The 19,297-nt window shown below is 47.7% G+C and overlaps 1 protein-coding gene across 1 annotated transcript in view; it reads left to right on the forward strand.

Annotated features, from left to right (window-relative positions):
• Window positions 1-7,347, forward strand: part of Ramp1 (receptor activity modifying protein 1) — a 43,747-nt gene extending 36,400 nt beyond the window's left edge. Inside the window, exon 3 of the mRNA XM_021166275.3 lies at window positions 6,792-7,347. Within this exon, the coding sequence (XP_021021934.1) occupies window positions 6,792-7,047 (256 nt within the window). The 3' untranslated portion in view covers window positions 7,048-7,347. The remainder of the gene's footprint in view (window positions 1-6,791) is intronic.
• The last annotated feature ends 11,950 nt before the right edge of the window (window positions 7,348-19,297 follow it).

A 19,297-nucleotide genomic window follows, 5' to 3' on the forward strand; every position in this document is an offset into this window, starting at 1 on the left:
ATCCCTCCATACCTAGCTTCCTTTGTTTCCACATAAGTTTCTGCCCAAGAGCATTTCTGATGTAGTCACCAATTATTTCTATTTGCAGAAGAAATACGTAGTCGGCCAGCCACGGACCTCTCTGTCTGCATGTTTGTTTGCTGGCTCCTCCCGCCCCCATCAACTCGTGTCAGCTGGCATCTCACCAGGATCTTGAGGGTAGCCCCAAGTGGGTCAGCTGGGGGCGGGACAGCATCCTGTCTCAACAGTGTTAGAAGCTGCTAGAGCTTCCAAGCTGTGACCATGCTGGGGATGGGAGGCAAAGGCAAATGCCAAGGCAGTGAACCAAACCTCAGGGTTTCTCCTTGGAGTTTCTGAGGAATTAGATGCCCCTTGTTAGTGAGATTTGACAGAAGTTTATAGGACACAAAGCACACACAGTGAGCCTCACACTAGTGGTTGTCAGAGAAGAGACAAGGAGAAAACTTGTGGCTTTGAGGGGCCCATTCCGTCTGCCCCTTTACTTCATTTAATTAGATCCGTCAAGTCATTTGGGGAGGGGGCCAATCCTCTTTTTAAGATGAGGCTACCAACACATGGCCATGTGAGATGAAGTCCTTAGGGTTGCTTGAGAGAAGAGAGGAAGCTGGGACTCAAACCCAGATGATGTGTGCCAGGACACAGGCTCAGATACTCATTGTTAGGGGAAGTTGGGGCCAGAAGTGGGGACAACTGCAACCTCAAGTTATCCCCAGAGGAGCAGCCTCACTATGTGCATCAGTGGGCAGCCACATACCGAGGAGCCCAGAGCCATGACTCGAGATCCAGGCGTTTGGAAAACTCCCACTGAAGTGTTCTGGGACATTCCAAGCAAAGTTTGCTTAGAAACCCAGAATAGCAAGTCCTAGCCTAAAAAGGATAATTATTCAGTTACATGAGAACTGAAAATTAGTGAGTTAGAGCCAGGACACGCTTCCTAACTATTTTGGGTCCTCTGGCTATCTCTGTGTTCTTTTAGCAGAGGCATGTCCAACCTCCAAGGGGAATCCTTTTATCTCATCCGAACTGACAGAGCATGCACAATTGTTACTGAAAACCTCAGCTGTCACTTCTGCCTAAACAAATGGGATCCAGTGGGCAGCCATCCCTGCACCACAGATATTTTTAGGCATAGGTGGCTTCAATCAAAAATAGAGTCCTTGTCCCAGAATAGCAGGCTACACACTCAGCCCCAGACAGCCGTAGAATGTAATCTGTGGTGACCTGGCTTCCAGAATCAGGGACTCTGAACTGTTCTGGTTAGCTGAGAAAGAGAGAGAGAAGGCATCTCCTGCCAGAGACACTCCCAGGCTACAGAAGACATTGTTCTGGGTGCTCTGTCACCAAAACCATCTCTGGGTTTGGGTAGAGAAGGATAGTCTACACCACCAGTGCTCAGTTAACCAGTGTCAACTGCAAATGTGGCCTTTGACTTTAAAGAACACATTTAGTCCTTGTTGTGTTGGAGTCTTTCATGATGAGATCCAGGCTGTCTCTTACAGCTTTTCCCACGTGTGTTTTCTAACGGAACCTTGGGTCTTTTGCTTACTCAGACCGTGCACCCCAGGGCCAGTGAGCAGGGGAGGGGGTTGTCCACTTTCTCCTTCCCTGTGTCTCATCCGCATTATCACTGATGTGGGCTGAAAGATCTGGACAAGGTGCCTGACACAAAGGCAGCTGAGGGTGGGGGAGGCCTGGGGCAAACTGGCCTAGCAATTTAAAGATCTCATGATACACTGGGTGGAGGAATGCCTGGATTTGGAAAGCCTCCACTTTTGACAAAAAAAAAAAAAAAGAAGAAGAAGAAGAAGAAGACGCCTTTTAGATGCCCTCAGGGCTGATATCTGGCCTTTGCTCCATTGATAGACTTTCTAGATTAAAGTAAGAAAAGATAGTTTTAATCTCTTCGCCACCATTTTGGGGCTTTTCCCTGTTCTGTATGGATCCAGAGTCCTCCTTGGTCTATCTTTCGATTGAAGAACTTTCTTTAACCTTCCTTAAAGTGCAGGCCTGCTGACTCTCTGAGCTGCTTTTGTTGTTTAAAATGAAAATGAAGAGGCCCTTCTTTTATCCCCATATTTAAAGGATGTTGAGTGTTGGCTTCTAGGCCGCCAGCAGTGGGACTTCCTTGGCCCGTGGTCTCTGGCTTGCCCAACCTTGGAGGGAAGTCAGCATTAGTTCCCATGGGCATCCTGAGCCCTCTCTGTTTTTATGACTGAGACTCTCCATCATTTAGGCTTTGGTGTGTGTTTGGTAGTCTCTGTGTATTTGTTGGTTGCTGCTGCTTTGTTTTTAATCCTTGTTGGGGTTCTCTGACCCTGAGTGTTTTTATTTAACGTCTTTCATTAAATTGGGGCAAGTCTCAGGCCATTATCTTTTCAAATATCTCTTCTGCTGCATCCCACTCCTGCTTCTTGGAGTGATGGATAAGTTGGAGTTTATTGCACGTGATGGTACGATGTGCCCACAGCTCTCAGAGCCCACTGCAATGCCTTCCTTTCATTTCCTCGGTCTTTCAGTTTGTGTAAGTTCTCCTAACTTGACCTCCACCTCACTGACCCCTCCACCTGCCATGCAGTGCAGCAAAAGAATGGCCTTTTAAAGATGAGATTTGTTCATTTTATTTTATATGACTGTTTTGCCTGCATGCATGCATATGTATGCCTGGTGCCCCAATAAATAAGGATACTGAGATACCATGTGGGTGATGGGAATTGAATCCCAGTCCTCTGAAAATGCAACGAGAGCTCAAAAGTATGCTCTTTGATGCTTTCTAATCCCAGTAGTCTCTCTTGCTATAGCTTCCTCCTCCTCTTCCACCTCCTGCCGTCCTCCTCCTGTTTCTCCCCCCACCCTGTTTTAAGGCAGGCTCTCCCTTTGTATTCTAGGCTGAGCTGAGACTCTAGATTCTCCTTTCTTTGCTTTGTAAGTGCTGGGATGACAAGGCTGTGTGCCACACCCAGACCTTTTTGACTCGCTAGGCTTTGAGCCCCGATGAAGCCCCCCATCTATTTATGTATAATCCTTTCCTTTCTTGGTAGACCTGACATTGTCATTTTAAAGCCCCCGTCTAGCCTTACCACGATGAAACCCTAAGGTAGGCTAGTTACCCCATAGTTTCAGAGGTTGTGACAAGGAACTAGTGGCACACAGCAATGGTAGGGTTTGTTGAGAAACACGTGCTGCCATCGCCAGAGAGAAAGCCAGAGAGGCTGGGGGACCAGTTCAGGCTCTCAGGAGACTACCCTGATCCCTGACCTGAGCCAACACCACAAGGTTAGCTCCCCACCTCCCAGAGGTTAGTTCCAGCACTAAATAGCTCTATACCCCATCATGGCCTGATAGTCACAGACCGGGTCATCATCTTTTGGTTCTTGCTGTTTTCAGGCAGAGTTTTACCATTTTCAACTCACTAATGAGCTTTCAGGTGTGTCAGAGGCCAACTAAAAGAATCTGTGTATAGAAGCAGGCAGGCCTCCTTTGGCAGTCGGCTAGGTGGGGTTCGAGTCAATCTGTCAAGAGTTGAGATGGGTTGATTTTCTGTTGCTGTGGTCAGTGTCCCACAGACTTTAGATCCCCCTGCAGACAACTGTCATTGCTGTGTTCAGGAAACAGGCCCAGAAAGACAGTCCTTCAGCCTCCAACTATTCCCTATTGTCCTGTGACACGATTCCTGTGGAGATGCTACACAAACGTCTACTCACCCCAGAGAGGAAAACAACAGACCAAAGTAGGGCTCTCTCCAAACTCCAGTTTGGTGATGGTGGTGGGGAGTTTACTGGGGTTTCACGCAGGAATCCTGGAGAAGGGTCACTTCATGAGCGTAGATGACTCAGAGGCAGCTGCATTACCCAAAGCCCACCCAGAGTTGGCGCTGACTCACGAAGGCTGCAACCTTGGAGCATGACTCAGAAGCAGTCTGACAGGTCAGGGAGAGACTTCTAGACAGGCTAGATGACCTAAGCCTGAGCTAAGTCTCCTCAGCGGCTTTATAGTGTGTCTAAGCTAGGGGACAGAGGGACCTAGTGTGTCTGGCTGGTTTCAAGGACTTCCTGAGTCCTAATTAGCCTGTCTTTAGAACTTCCTCTATCTATCTATCTATCTATCTATCTATCTATCTATCTATCTATCTATCTACATATCCATTCATCTATATCTTATCTATATCATCTATATCTACATCTACATCTATATCTGTATCTATCTATCTATCTATCTATCTATCTATCTATCTCTTTTGAGAAAGAGTCTCACTGTGTTGCTGGCCCTGGCTGGCCTCAAACTTGCTTTTGAAGACCAGGCTGGCCTTGAACTCACAAAGATCCACCTGCCTTCCTTTTTGCAAACTTTTCTGCTTTTTTTTTTTTTAGATTTATTTATTTTATGTGTATGAGTATTTGCCTTCATATGTGTAGGTGTACCATGTACATGCAGTGCTCATGGAGGTCAGAAAGGGATGTAAGATCCTCTGGAACTATAGTTACAAATGGCTGTGAGCCACCTCATGGGTACTGAGACATGAACCTGGGTCCCTGACAAGAGCAACAAGTACTCTTAACCACTGAGCCATCACTCCTGAGCCATCTCTCCAGCCCTGACCTTCCTGTGTCTCATGGGCTTCTAGCTTTAGAGGAAATTGTTACATAACACCTGATTGCCTGTGTCAAGGTGAGAAGTTCCCCAGCTGTCCGTAGCACAGCTCAGCTGCTGCCAGAGTCACTAGGGAATGGGGAAATCTCTGTCCCCATCCAGCCTCAGTTTAAATGAACCTGTGCCCTCAGTCATGGTATCTCCAACAGCAGTTCTCTACCTCATGTCTGGGGCCAAGAAACTGAGGTACAGCAGGTTTGCTGGCCTTTGCAGAGTTTCCTGACCACTCATATTAGAAAAGCTTCTACTAGGCATGGTGCAGGGTGCTATGCCCATAACAGGAGGGCAATGGCTGCTGCTGCTCCAAGAGGACTTGGGAACTGTGTGGTGTGGTGTGCCTGTGCCCTGCCCTCCCCATCCTTATCCAGCATCCAGTGGAACCTTTCTCATGGGAAACTAGCAAGTCAGCAGCCCTGCCAGAGTTGCAGGCCCCAGCAATGTCACGCAGGCACAAACTTGGGTGCTATCAGTTGCTACCTGGAGCTGGTCCCCACTTTCTCTCAGTAGTCTTCTCTTCCTCCTCTTGGTCTCAGCTCTGTGCTCACTCATGAAATTTAAGTGACCTGGAGCTCTATAGCCCAACTCCGATGGATCCCAGCAAGCATGAGGTTTTATGGTTGTTCAGTGAGAACCAGATGCTTGCACTTGTACACCCTAACTGGAAACCTTCTCTCTCTCTCTCTCTCTCTCTCTATCTCTCTCTCTCTCTCTCTCTCTCTCTCTCTCTCTCTCTGTGTGTGTGTGTGTTTGGTATATGCATGTGTACACATGTGGATACAGGTACACTTGCCTGTGTTTGCACATATGGAGGTCAGAGGTCAATATCACGTGTTTTCCTCTCTCATTCTCCACTTCCTAGGGTTTCAATTGTGGTGATAGAAATACTATGACCAAAAGCAATTTGGAGAGTAAAGGGTTTCTTTCAGCTTACAGCTCCTCAGGTCACACACTCAGGCCATCACTGAGGGAAGTCAGAGCCGGCATTTAAGGCAGGAACTGAAGCAGAGACTATGGAGGAATACCGCTTACTAGTGTACCCTCCATGCCTGCACAGCCTGTTTCCTTATACAAGAGAGGAGCACCTGCCCAGGGCTGGCATCTCTCTCCACCCACTGTGGACTGAGCCCACCCATATCAATCATTGATCAAGAAGATGTCCTACAGACTTGCCAACAAGGAATCTTGATGAAGGCATTTTCTCAATTGAGGTTCCTCTTCCCAGATAACTCTAGCCTGTGTCAAGTTGACAAGAAAAAGCCACCAACCATAACAGCACCTACCAAAACTAGATCAGAGTCCTATGTATACAGTCACTGACACACAAACAGGGTCCCACACAGCCAGTGAGAATAACACACACATAAAGTGCTATACACAGTTACAGATAAGGAGTCTCACACACTTATGGATGAAGCGTGAAGATCAGCTGTGCCCCAAGCCCCAAGCCCCATTGGGAGCCATGGGTTCCACTGCTCTCTGTGGACTGTTTCCACAGAAGCCATGAGACTTAGGGCTGGCGAGATGATTCAAGAGAGTAAAGGCCCATGCTGCCAAGTCTGTAGACCCACGTTCAATCCCCAAACCCCACATCATAGGAAGAGAACCAATTCTTGCAAGTCATCCTCTGACATCCACCTGAAACATATACACATGATATCTCTCACACACTCACTAAACCAACCAACCAACCAACCAGCCAACCAACCAATCAATCAATCAATATGAAAGAACTCCAAGGACTTTGCCTAAGCAAGCAGGTCTCCCTCAGATCCTGGCTCATAGCATCTGCTTCCCCCACATCCCACTGTCATTGAGTCCTGTAGGTGACCAGCTCATGGGGACCTTTAGGTAGGCTGTTAACAGGAACATGAATGGCCACAGGGCTTGTCAGCTTGGTCCTCAGTCTTATGGCCTAAGGTTCCAGCAGGCACTGGGCACCTCACCTTCTGACAGCTGGATTTCTGGGACTGGTGTGAGCTATCTAGGGTCCTCACCTGCCAGAGCCAGAACTCTGCCTTGAGGCCTGAGCTTCTGGGGTGGGGGAGGGAAAGGACTGCTTTGCTCTGGCCAGACAAAGCTGAGTCCCAGCTGGGTCTCCTGACAGCCTCTCTTTGTATCCACAGGAACTATGGGGAGCTCACTTACTGCACCAAGCAAGTGGCGCACACGATTGGCTGTTTCTGGCCCAATCCGGAAGTGGACAGATTCTTCATCGCTGTCCACCATCAATACTTCAGCAAGTGCCCCATCTCTGGCAGGGCCCTGCGGGACCCTCCCAACAGCATCCTCTGCCCTTTCATTGCGCTCCCCATTACAGTCACGCTGCTCATGACTGCACTGGTGGTCTGGAGGAGCAAGCACACAGAGGGCATCGTGTAGGTATCCCAGGTGATGAGGGATTGGGGAACCATGGGCCTAGCCCAGCAACAGCATCAGGAGCAGGTCCCACCTTGCATCCTGCTCTAGCCTAGTTAGCACAAGACTTGAGAGTGGCTCTGCATTAAGCTGAATATGCCCTAGCCAGAGGCTTCTATCAGGGGAGCAGGGGCCTGCCTCTGCTGACCTCTGAGATTGTTCTAAGCACTAGGTCTCTGGTACACTTCATCACCACTGTGGGCATTCTGACTGCACAGATGTGTTTGTAGATGCACAATTTGTGATTAAAAGAGTATTCTTAAACCTGGGACGTGTTCTAAATTCCGGGTACAAATAACCGCTACAGGAAATCAAAGACTGGAAGAAAATCAAGCCACTCCTGGAGATCTGTCTTTTGCTGATTGGGGTTCATCCCAGGGTCTCTAACCAGATGATACTGAGTCAAAGGTCCCCTGAGTTTGTTGAGGGGGTTCCCAAATGATTCTGATGCCCTTGGCCTCTACTGCATGGTCCCTGCTTTCTTTTTGCCTTTCTTGAGTTTTTTGAGACAGGGTTTCTCCAGGTAGCTCTGGCTGTCCTGGAACCTGCTCTGTAAACCAAACTGGACTTGGACTCAGAGATCCTCCTGCCTCTGTCTCTCAAGTTCTGGGGTTAAAGGCGTGGACCACCACTGACTGGCACAGCCCCTGCTCTTAGTACTTGGAAATAGTCATAAATTAACAACTAGCGAGAGAATACCTACCGTGAGCCAGAACCATTGGCTGAGTAGCACGTGAAGAGGGTGCTGTCTCTGTGTCCCCTTCCCTAAAGGTCACACTGTCTTCTCTGAGAAACCCTAGTGCATAGGACAAGTGAAGGCCAAGAGGTGCCAGGGATGTGACCTTCTCCTCCACTCAGCACTGTCCCTTCTAAAAGTCCCTGGGAAGCCATGGACAGTAGTGACAGCATTAATTTGAAAAATAGGGTTGAGCTATGGCAGCGTGTGCCTGGAATCAAAGCACTTTGGGGTGTTGAGGTAGAAGGATTGCTGTGAGTTTGAGGTCAACCTGGGCTTTATAAGCCTGTTTAAAAAAAATGAGGGGGAAGGGCGGGGAAGAATGAAGAAGAGACAGAAGAAAAATGCAAAAGAAAGTAAGACTGGGCTCATTTGTGAGCTGAACTGGAGACCAGAGACCAGCCTGCCTTCCTGGACTTTGACATGGAAATCCAAAGGATGGGAAAACAAGACATTCATAAGTCACAGAATCCTAACGCTGCAAGAGAACCAGGGAGCTGACTTGGGAGATGAAGCTGACCCAGTGCCTCGTTCCCGGAACTGCGCATACTAACAAGTTCTCAGGGTTTCCAGTAAACTAAGAAGGCTGGGGTTTGAGGTCATCTGCAGAGCGTGGCCATCCTGTGCTCAGCTAAGCAGGGGGACAGGCAAGGGAGCAGTGAGCCCAAGACCCCTCACACATGACCCCTCTCACAGGATGACTGCTTGTACACCAGCCTTCCAGGGAAGCCTGGTCCGCTGGGAGTGGATCTCCATCCGTTCCTTAAAAATGAGCATTAGCGGTATCCTCCTGAAAACAACTCAGAAGTGTGGAGCAGAAGTCTTGAGTGTCTGTTTGCAGTCATTTCTCTTGTAGGAACTCATCCCAAGTACATAATTACCATGTGCACAAGGGCCCGTGGAGACCAGGAGCGGAAGAGAGGAGACACCCTCGATGGTCCAACTGGAGGACTGCTCCATCAGATTAACTCCAGATGATGGAAGGCAATGGTTTCCTTAATGGCATCCTTGGGAGTGGGGTGGGGGATTCCCAGTGTGTGCAGTTCATTGAAAATGCAGATTTTAAAACAGGAAATCAAGGTGACCTTTATGCTGTGTTTGTTTACACACAAAGTTCCTTTCCCCAGGCCACATTATATTGGGGGAAAGTCCTGTAATAGGCCTCTCAGAAGACAGAGCAACACTCTCAATTCTGCATCTGTTACCGTCCCAGCAGCTGGGCATCACTTCCCGGTGAAGGGTGATATGGTCAGACCCCCAAATGGCTGTTCTAGCTGTGTGTACTTGAACAACTAATTCAGCTCTGGTAGCCATGGGGGAGATGACCTGGCATATGCAAGCCCTCTGCCTTATCCCAAGGATGGTGTTTGATCTCCTGAAAGACCAAGTGGCCAGTCAGAGGAGCCTCATCCTTAGGGCAAGGCAGGAAGCATGTTTCCAAGGAAAGACTAGCAATGAGACCCTCTCCTTCTGTCCCACCTCAAGGCAGGGCTGCTTTGTGTAGCCCTGGCTGTCCTGGAACTATGACAGACACACACACACACACACACACACACACACACACACACACTTTTTTTTCTCAAGATAGAGTTTCTTAGTTCTGACTGTCCTAGAACTAGCTCTGTGGACTAGGCTGGCCTTGAGCTCACAGAGATCTGCCTGCCTCTGTCTCCTGCATGTGAAATACATATTTTAAAGAAAGAATTCAGAACTTATGTGTTTATGTGTTCGAGCATTTGGCCTGCATATATGTATGTGCACCATAGGCCATTGGAGGTCAGAGTAGGTGTCAGATCTTCTGGAGGTTACAGATGGCCGGGAACTGCCATGTGGGTGCTGGGAACTTAACCCAGGTTCTCTGCAGGAGCAGTGAGAGTGTTTAACTGAGCCATCTCTCTAGCTCGGAGACGCTTTTCTTGGGGGGTTCACCTGTGTGGTGAACGTAAGAAGACCTACAGCCCATCATTTTTAAAACTATTCAAAACAGCAAATTCCTTATGGGACTAAGCCTAGACGGGCTAAGGGGTTGCCGACTTTACTCTGTCTATTCACACGTTAGAGACAGAAAGTTCCAGAGACAGGCAGCTTGAAAAGTGACCACTCTTCTTGAACCCACAGCAGCCACACGTCGTGCCTAGCCACCTACCGTGCAGGACTTTCTCCAACACGCTGTCAAGAGTCTGGGGACTCTTGTTCTCTGGTCACCCCTGGTGTTAGGGCAGGAAGTGGGCAGGGTAGCTGGATGTCAAGGGCAGGTGGCAACTACTGTTCATGTTCAGTACAGGCTGTTATGGTCATGTCTACATGCTCTACATGCCCATCCCAGCTAAGGCACAGAGACATGTGGAACTCCATGTTTAAAAGGGAGAACAAGGAGATGGCTCAGTTAGTCAAGTGTCACGCAAGCATAGAGACCTCAGTTCAAACCTCTGATTCCATAATAAAAACAAAACAAAAAAACAAAGAGGCTGGGAGGTGTCCACTGGTAATCCCTGTGCTGGAAAGAAAGAGACAGGTGACTCTCTTGGGCTCACTGGCCAGTGAGCCAACCCGAACCAATGAGACTTCCATGTGCATATCTGTGGCGTGTACAAAGCTTCTAGCAAACAGCCTGGATCGAACCAGACGCCTGCTGCAGTGAGGAGGCAAGCCAATCAATTCAGAGACCAGCTCACCAATGGAGAAGCAAGCCAATCAAACCAGACACCAGCTGCTGTGAGGAGGAGGCAAGCCAATCAAACCAGATACCAGCTCACCTCTGCCAGTGGGACAGCAAACCAGTGGTTCCCTGCCCCTCGGTTTCCTACCTACCAAGGGATGACTATGGGCCTTACTTCAGTATTTGCAAGGAGAGCCCTTGACAGTGCCCCAGCACTTCACAAACGGTCTGTTCACTTTGGCCACAGGGACTCAGCTAGGCACAGGGACCTGTGAATGGACAACTGCAACTGTGACTGACAACGCCCCCCACCACCACCACACACACACACACACACACACTTCTGCCTCTCGATATGTCCTTTTCTGTTATCCACAGGCTAAACGGTGAGTGACTAGAGAACACTTGCGGTAACAGTAGGAACTACCAAGTGGGCACTTTCTTCCCTTCTGAATAAGACCGGAAACACTCCCTGGAGCTGCATCACCTCACAGGCCCCTGCTTGGGAGAAACTTGCTTTCTCTCACTTCTCCAGGCTGGCCTCCAGGTGTCAGCAGGCTTGGCTCTCCCTCTCTGGGCTTGCAGATTCAAGTCATGGGCTAGGGCCCACCCAGTGACATTGCCTGGCCATAATTACCTCTTTAAAGACCCTCCCTTTAAGTGGGGATCTGAGATCCTGGGACTTAGGACCTCAGCATATGAATTTGGGTTGGGGAATAGGGGGGCGGACAATTTACCCACAGCAAAACCCTGTCTCCCCAACGGCCAGCTGGCTCACTGCAGCCAGTTAAATCGGTTATGGGCCGGTGTCACAAATCTCCATGAAAACTAGGGGTAAACAACTCTGGCCAGAAGTGCTGCAGAGACATCATTGCAAGAGGGAACAAAAACCTGCTTCTCATCAAAGCCCATCAGCACACATTCTTGTTGGAAAACGCCAGGCTCAATTAGGAAGGCGGGTGGTGGGGAGGGTCTCGGGGGAGACTCCTCGGAAAATTCCAGAACCCGTCTTCCTGGCTTTCATTTTGTCTCATTTTCAGAAAAACAGGCGGTGTTCCTCTCCTGCTGCCTGTTCCTGACTAGATAATGTTTCTTGTTCCTGAGCTGATAATGTTTCTTCCCCGCCCTCCACGTAGACACAAAACAACAACAACCACAAAAATACAATGAGATGAGGGTGTAGGGAAAAAAGAGAAAATTCTTTTTCTTTACTTAACTGGGTCAGCTGTCGGGAAAGCAGGGGTTGGGGGTGGAGGTTGTTCAGGAATGTGGAGGGGGTCTATGGATCTGGAGAGTGTTGGAGGAGACCTGTAGTCATGCTATTAGTAAGAAAAGCTGTCTGTGGATCAGCAGTGAAGAAGGCACAGTTTCAATTATCCAGGGAGAGCTGTGGCCTCTGTCCCCTCTGCTCTGTCTTCCTCACTCAGAGGCCATATCGGACTCAATAGGATGACTGAGGCACAGATGGGCCTGAAGCACAGGCTTGGGTGTCCCGAATCATGATGGCAGGGTCTGGCTGGGAAGCCTGAACTCTCCAGCCCCAAAGCGCCATTCCATCATGAACCTGTGCTGTGCCTTCCTCTTGGGCTCAGCAGGGAGTGAAGGTGACATGTCTGGCTGCCCCAGCTAGGGTGTCTCTAGGGAACCACAGCTGTTAAAGTTTTATAAAGCAGGGTGCCTTAGCAGGGGCCCAAGCTGAGGCATCACACATACCCCCAACAAGGTATCAGATCTAGTATAAAAGGAAGTTTATTTGGGATGTGAGAAGGAGGTCTGGGGAAGGGAGGAGAGGGAGAGAAAGAAAGTGGACAGAGAAGGACAGAAAGAGAGAGGAGAAAAAAAGAAGGAAAGAGGCCAATTTAGAATCTCCCAATTCATTGGGAGAGAGGGTGGAGAGGAAGAGGAGAGGGGAGAGAAAGGGGGAGGGGAAGAGACAAGAAGGAGGCCCAAACCTTTTATATATGAGCTAGACTCATTCCTAACTGTTGGGCAGAGGCTAGAGGAAATGCTAACAGGGGGTATATTCTTCCTTCCTTTCTTTCTTCCTTTCTTTCTTTATTTGGGGGGGGGTGTTTTCCTTCCTTTTTTTTTTTCTTCTTTTTTTCTGACAGAGGCTGTCTCTGTGTAGCCTTGGAACTCACTCTGTAAACCAGGCTAGCCTTAAACTCAGAGATCTATCTGTCTCTGTCTCCCAAATGCTGGAATTAAAGGCATTCACACCACTTCCTGACTAGCTGAGTGTTTCCAACCCAGGTACCAAAAGCCCAAGTGGTCTCCCTCTACAGGGTGACAGGTCTTTCCTGTTCAGGGTTTTCTGTCCAGGCTCTCCTGGGATCACCTCTGCAAGCTTCACATATGCTTGGAAGCCTCACCTATACTTACTGGTGATGCTTTCTGCCTCCATTTGCTGGCCCCAGGAAGGCTGAAGGGCTGGAAGCCCAATGAGAATGAGCCATTTGGTATGTCTGAGTCCAGTCCCGGGCCAGCATCATGCTGACCCTAAGACTCACTGTCCCTAACCCAACACCTCACCCAAGACTGTCCACTGAATGAAAATGAGGACATGATCACTGTTGTGTTTTATAAAAAGAAAAGCAGCAGGGACATGTTTGGTAGAGGCGCAGTATGGTGTAGGGGGAGTGAGTGCCTCTGTGGGCCCATGCTGAGGCATCCCTTCCCCCTGAGATATGAGACACACTATGGTATAGTATCGAATAGTTTATTTAGGGCATGGGGAGGGGGTTGAGGAAGTAGACAGAAAGGTAGAGAGAGAGAGAGTAGAGGAATAGAGAATGCCCATGAGTGTGAAGGGGTGGGGGGAGGAATGGAGAGAGAGGAGGAGAAAGCAAGGGAGCAAGAGAAGAGCAAGAGGAGAAGAGAGCAAGAAGGGGGCACACAGCCCCTTTTATAGTGAGTCAGACACACCTGGCAATTTCCAGGTAACTGTGGGGAGGAGCCTAGACAAAATGCCAACAATCACTCCTAGATATGGTTAAGAAGCGGTTATGGTAGATATGAGAGAGAGAGAGAGTAGTCAGAGGAATTCTCTAGACCGATCTGGGCTATGGGAGGAGAAAGAGGAGATGAGAGAGGAAGAAGAGAGAAAAAGGAGAGAGGGCACGCAAACCAAGAGAAGATCCAAGGATCAAGAGGCCAAGAGAACAAGAAGCCAAGAAGATGCATGGCCAAAATGTCCAGGTTATATAGGAAAGCTGGGGTAAGGGAAGTGAGAAGAAGCTGGAGAGGTTTAAGATAGTTAGACATCTGTCCTGAGTTTCTCTGGGACCCGATATGCACCAAACCATTCTGCCTATATACTTTCTTTCTTCCCAGCCTCCCAATTAATAGTTTCTTTTAAAAATGATTTCTTCAATTGTTCCCAGCAGAATAGGGAGCTCCTGGCGATAAGTGGAGGACCTTTCCTTGTAGCTTTACAATAAAGGGGTGTTCTAGTGCTGAAGTCCTGACTGTGCACAAGTCCAGGAGTGGCTGGGAATGATTTGGGCCATCAGAGATAGGCTAGTTCAACTGGCTCAGCTGTTTCCTGGGTCTGGAGTGCCTTTTCCATGGCCAAGTGCATTTTGGTGGGAGCCTGGATGCAGAGGCTGTTCAGGACCTTACAGCTCCACCTGGCTGCTGGTTGACAGGCCCTGGAAGGAAAACTCGGAGCACAGGGAAGCCTGAGAGTCTCTGCCATGGCTGTCTACTAGAACACTGGAGGCTGAGGAGCTCCCAGGGATATTAGGGAGGTGAGCTCAGCCCGGCCGGGCACTGACGCCTCCTTTGCTCCCTCTCCTTTTTTCTCTGTTTTGTTCGTTTGTTTTCAATTTCTCATTTTCTATTTTTCTAAACTAAAGACATTCATAAGCACAACACAGAACTGTCAAATAATTTCTAATTCTTAAGATGGTATTCCATGGGTGCTCAGAAAGCGTGCATTTATTAATGGTAAGTAATATGTCAGCAGCCACAGCTTGGCCATTCATCCCTCCATGGGTAGACATTTAACTGGGGTGACACATTATTTCCTGTTGTTATCCAAAATCCTACATAAAAAGAATCTCGTGGGCTGGGATGGTGGTTTGATAGGTGAAGCACTCACTGTGGAAGCTTAGGGCGTGGTGGTGATTTGAATAGGTATGGTCCCCATAGACTCCTGTGTTTGAATGCTTGACCCATAGGGAATGGCTCTGTTAGGAGGTGTGGCCTTGTTTAAGTAGGTGTGGCCTTGTTGTGAGGGCAGGCTTTGAGGTCTCCTATGCTCAAACTGTGTCCAGTGTGGTACACAGTCTCTGTCTGCTTTCAGATCAAGATGTAGAACTCTCAGCTCCTCCAGCACCATGTCTGCCTGCATGCTGCTATGCTTCCTGCCATGATGATAATGGACTAAACCTCTGAAACTGTAAACCAGACCCAATGAAGTGTTTTCGTTTTTAAGAGCTTCCCTGGTCATGGTGTCTCTTCAGTGCAATAGAAACTCTAAACGAAGACAGTCACAATGCTCCCCAACACCATGTAAAGCTGGATGGAATGACGCCCATCTTTAATCCCAGCAGAAACAGGAAGAGCCTGAATGCCAGCCAGATTAGTGTACACAGACAGCATGAAACCTGACCTCAAACAAAGTGGAAGGAAATTGTTCTCTGATGCCACATGCAAGCTGTTGGACACACACACACACACATATACACACACATATACATATACACACACACTAAAAGAGACCCTTTTGTTTACAATGGAAATATTCTACAAATGGAGCAAAAGACAGGTAAACAAACAACAAAACAGAATTCCTAGCCTTAATTTTCAGCACTCAGATAACGTTTAGCATTCATTTTGATATATCAAGGTGAGCAGTGGTGGTATATTCCTTTAATCCCAGCACTTCGGAGACAGAAGCAGGTGGATCTCTGAGTTTGAGTCCAGCCTGGTCTAGTGAGTGAGTTCCAGGACAGCCAGGGCTACACAGAGAAACCCTGTCTTGGAAAAAAAATATATATCATTTTTTTCAAAGGTGACCACAGAGTTTTTAGAAGTTCCAGAAGCAAGGGTTTTATCCTTTTTGTTTATATTCTGCTATGATGGGTATATATCAGTTTTTCCAGAAGTGAGCACAGAGCTTTTAGAAGCCCCAGAGGAAGGGTTTTACCCTTTTTGTTTATATAATGCTGCGATGAGTACTTCCTTGTGTCCTTAAAATGAATGTTTAGAAATAGACTGGTGGGTCAAGGGGATCCTTGCCCTCTGAGTAAACACTGCCAGGTCCCTTAAAAGTGCTTGCATCACCCACACGTCACCAATGTCAACTAGAACTCCTACTTAACTTAAGCTTTTGCCTAAAAGGGACAATGGTTTCTTTTCTCTAGCAAACGAGACAATTAGGTGAGGGAAGACATTCTCAGTTGCTGTTCTCATGCACGTCTGGTGGCTGAGTGGTCAATCTGTCTCCTGTGGCTACTGACCATAGGAAGTCTCAGTGAATTACTACATCGATTCTTAGCACAAACAAGCCTGTCTTCTCTTTAGGAGAGGGCTCCACTCACCAGCTGACCGTGTTCACGTTATACTCAAAATTCAGCTTTCTTTATATTTTGTTGTTGTTGTTGTTATTTTTAAAAAAGGATTTATTTATTTTATTATATGTGAGTACAGTCACTGTCTTCAGACATCCCAGAAAAGAGCATTAGATCCCATTACAGATGGTTGAGAGCCACCATGTGGTTGCTGGGAATTGAACTCAGGACCTCTGGAAGAACAGCCTTACTTGCTAAGCCATCTCTCCAGCCTGGGTAGTTCGTTTAAAGAATTTTGCTTTCCTTGGAATTTCATGAGCTATCCTGTTATGTAATTTTGTTAAGGGTTTACTCAGCTTACACTTCCATGTTGCTGTTCATCACCAAAGGAAGTCAGGACTGGAACTCAAGCTGGTTAGGAAACAGGAGCTGATGCAGAGGCCATGGTGGGATGTTACTTACTGGCTTGCTTCCTCTGGCTTGCTCAGCTTGCCAGCTTGCTTTCTTATAGAACCCAGGACTACTAGCCCAGGGATGACACCATGGGCACTCTCCACTTGATCACTAATTGAGAAAATGCCTTACAACTGGATCTCATGGAGGCATTTCCTTAAGGGAGGCTCCCTTCTCTGTGATAACTCCAGCCTGTGTCAAATTGACACACAAAACCAGACAGTACAATTGACCCCTTGTCAACTTGACACACAAACACGTCACTATTAAGCTTCATCCCTTACTTTCTTATTCATCCCCAAGATCTAAATAACTTTTAAAAGTCCCACAGTCTTTATATGTTAAAAGTTCAATCCCTCTAAAATATCCAATATCTTTTAAACTCCAAAGTCTTTTACAATTGTAAGTCTCTTAACTGTGGGCTCCACTAAAATACTTTCGTCTTTCAAGAGGGAAAAAATATCAGGGCACAGTCACAATCAAAAGCAAAATCAAACTCCAACCATCCAATGTCTGGGATCCACTCACAATCTTCTGGACTCCTCCAAGGGCTTGGGGTCACTTCTCCAGCTCTGCCCTTTGTAGCGCACTCCTTGTCTTCTAAGCTCCAGCTGCCCTGTATTCCACTGCTGCTGATGTTCTTGGTGGTCCTGGTATCTCCAAAGCACTGCTGTCTTCCACTGTAACTAGGCTCCACCCACAGCTTCTCATAGGCTCTCTTTATGGTGCCAAGCCTCAACCACTTTGCATGATCCCTTCAGTCCTGGGCAATCAATTGCAGCTGAGGCTGCACCTTCACCAATGACCTTCCAGGGCCTCTCACAGTGCCAGGCCTCAGCTGCTCTTCATGACCCCTTCATGCCTTCAAAACCGGTACCACCTGGATGACTCTTACACATTACCAAGTCCAGCCACAGCACAAGGTACAACCTTAGCTATTTCTGGAATTGGAATACATCCTCTGTGGTCTCAGGAAACACCCCCCAGAAGATTCCATCTCAATGATGCTGGTCTCTTCTTAATCACCACTAATTTCTTAGCTCCAGCTCACCAGCATCAATAGTCCCAGTAATGCAAAGGTTTTGCTTTAGTAGTTCTTGTATCTTGTTAATCACAGTGGATTCTTCAGCCCCAGCTAACCAAAGTCACAGAATCTTCACAATCAAAATAGCAATGGTCCTGAAAAGAGTCTTTAATCTTACCTTTGAAATTTCACAAGCCAGGCCTCCATCTTCTGCACTGTTCTCAACATTATCTTCCAAGCTCCCACAGAACACCCCACAGAGCTCTTAACACCTAATGGATCTTCTAGCCCAAAGTTCCAAAGTCCTTCCACAGTCCTCCCCAAAACATGGCCAGGTTGTCACAGGAATACCCCATTATGCTAGTACCAATTTGTTTTGGTCAAGGTTTCTATTCCTGCACATAACATCATGACCAAGAAGCAAATTGGCATGGAAAGGGTTTATTCAGCTTACACTTCCATGCTGCTGTTCATCACCAAAGGAAGTCAGGACTGGAATTCAGGCAGGTCAGGAAGCAGGAGATGATGCAGAGGCCATGAGGGGATGTTACTTACTGGCTTGCTTCCCCTGGCTTTCTCAGCTTGCTTGCTTATAGAACCCAGGACTATCAGCCAAGGGATGGCACAAGCCACAAGGGGACCTCCCCCCTTGATCACTAATTGAGAAAATGTCTTATAGCTGGATCTCATGGAGACATTTCCCCAACTGAAGCTCCTTTCTCTGTGATAACTCCAGCCTGTGTCAAGTTGACACACAAAACTGGCCAGTACAGATGGGCACCAGCACATTTGAAGAGTTTTGTTCTTGCCCTTTTCTTTGTGCCAGACCTTAGGGTTGTAGATGCTGCTGCTCAATTAGATGAATGAAATGCAATGGATTTTATTGGGCTCTGAGGTAACAAGGGCCAGGTGGCAGCATTGAATCGCCAGAGACAAAGTGACCGTAGTTATTATAATGGACAGCATAAACAAAACAATGTTTATAATGACATACACTCCATAATGGTCAGCACAGGAGAGGTGAAATTTATAATGGTATGAGTCATTCGGACCTTGATACTGGCTAATCAGTCATGGTGTTTCCAGGCATGAAATAGATAGGAAGCCTACTGCATATCTGTTTGATCTGTATAAGCAGAAAAATTCTCAAACAAATGAAAGAAAGGCTACATTGGATCTTGGCAAAAGGCGATCTCAGCCAGTGAATCAATTTCCAGACTTGAGCCAGTTTGCAGATCCAGAGCCCCTTGAATGAAGGGGTGGCCAGGTTTCCCTGAGGAAGGATCTTGATAAGACACCTAAAAGTTTTGCTGTTAGCCTTTCTCCAGTTTTTCCCCAGAGGGACCGAGAGCCTTTTACAAGGGTAACTGCATACTGGGGAAAAGGAAATAATCAGACTTTCAGGAGTCTATTGGATACTGGTTCTGAATTGACACTGATCTCAGGAGATCCCAAGAAACATTGTGGCCCTCCAGTTAAAGTAGGGGCTTATGGAGGCCAGGTGATTAATGGAGTTTTGACTGATGTCCGACTCACAGTAGGTCCAGTAGGTCCCGGAACACGTCCTGACTCCAGGCTATCTTTTTATTTTCCTGTTTTTTTTTTTTAAACAAAATCTCAAATGTTCAGTTTTGCCAATAAAGACTCAGGAGCCCGATGCTGGGTGAAAACCTGCTAGCTTCGAGAGGCAGAGAAAGCACCCAGTTGACCTTCCTCCACAGCTGCTGAGCCAAAAGGAAAAGGAAGCTCTCCTCCACCACACTCATCTCAAAACCCCTCCAACGGAACGTCCCTCCCTTTTACTTGCTGTGGTCTCTCTATCTGTC

Source organism: Mus caroli, unplaced genomic scaffold (assembly GCF_978045245.1).
Source record: "Mus caroli unplaced genomic scaffold, Mus_caroli_1 scaffold_1, whole genome shotgun sequence".
In the NCBI taxonomy this organism is placed as follows: Eukaryota; Metazoa; Chordata; class Mammalia; order Rodentia; family Muridae; genus Mus; species Mus caroli.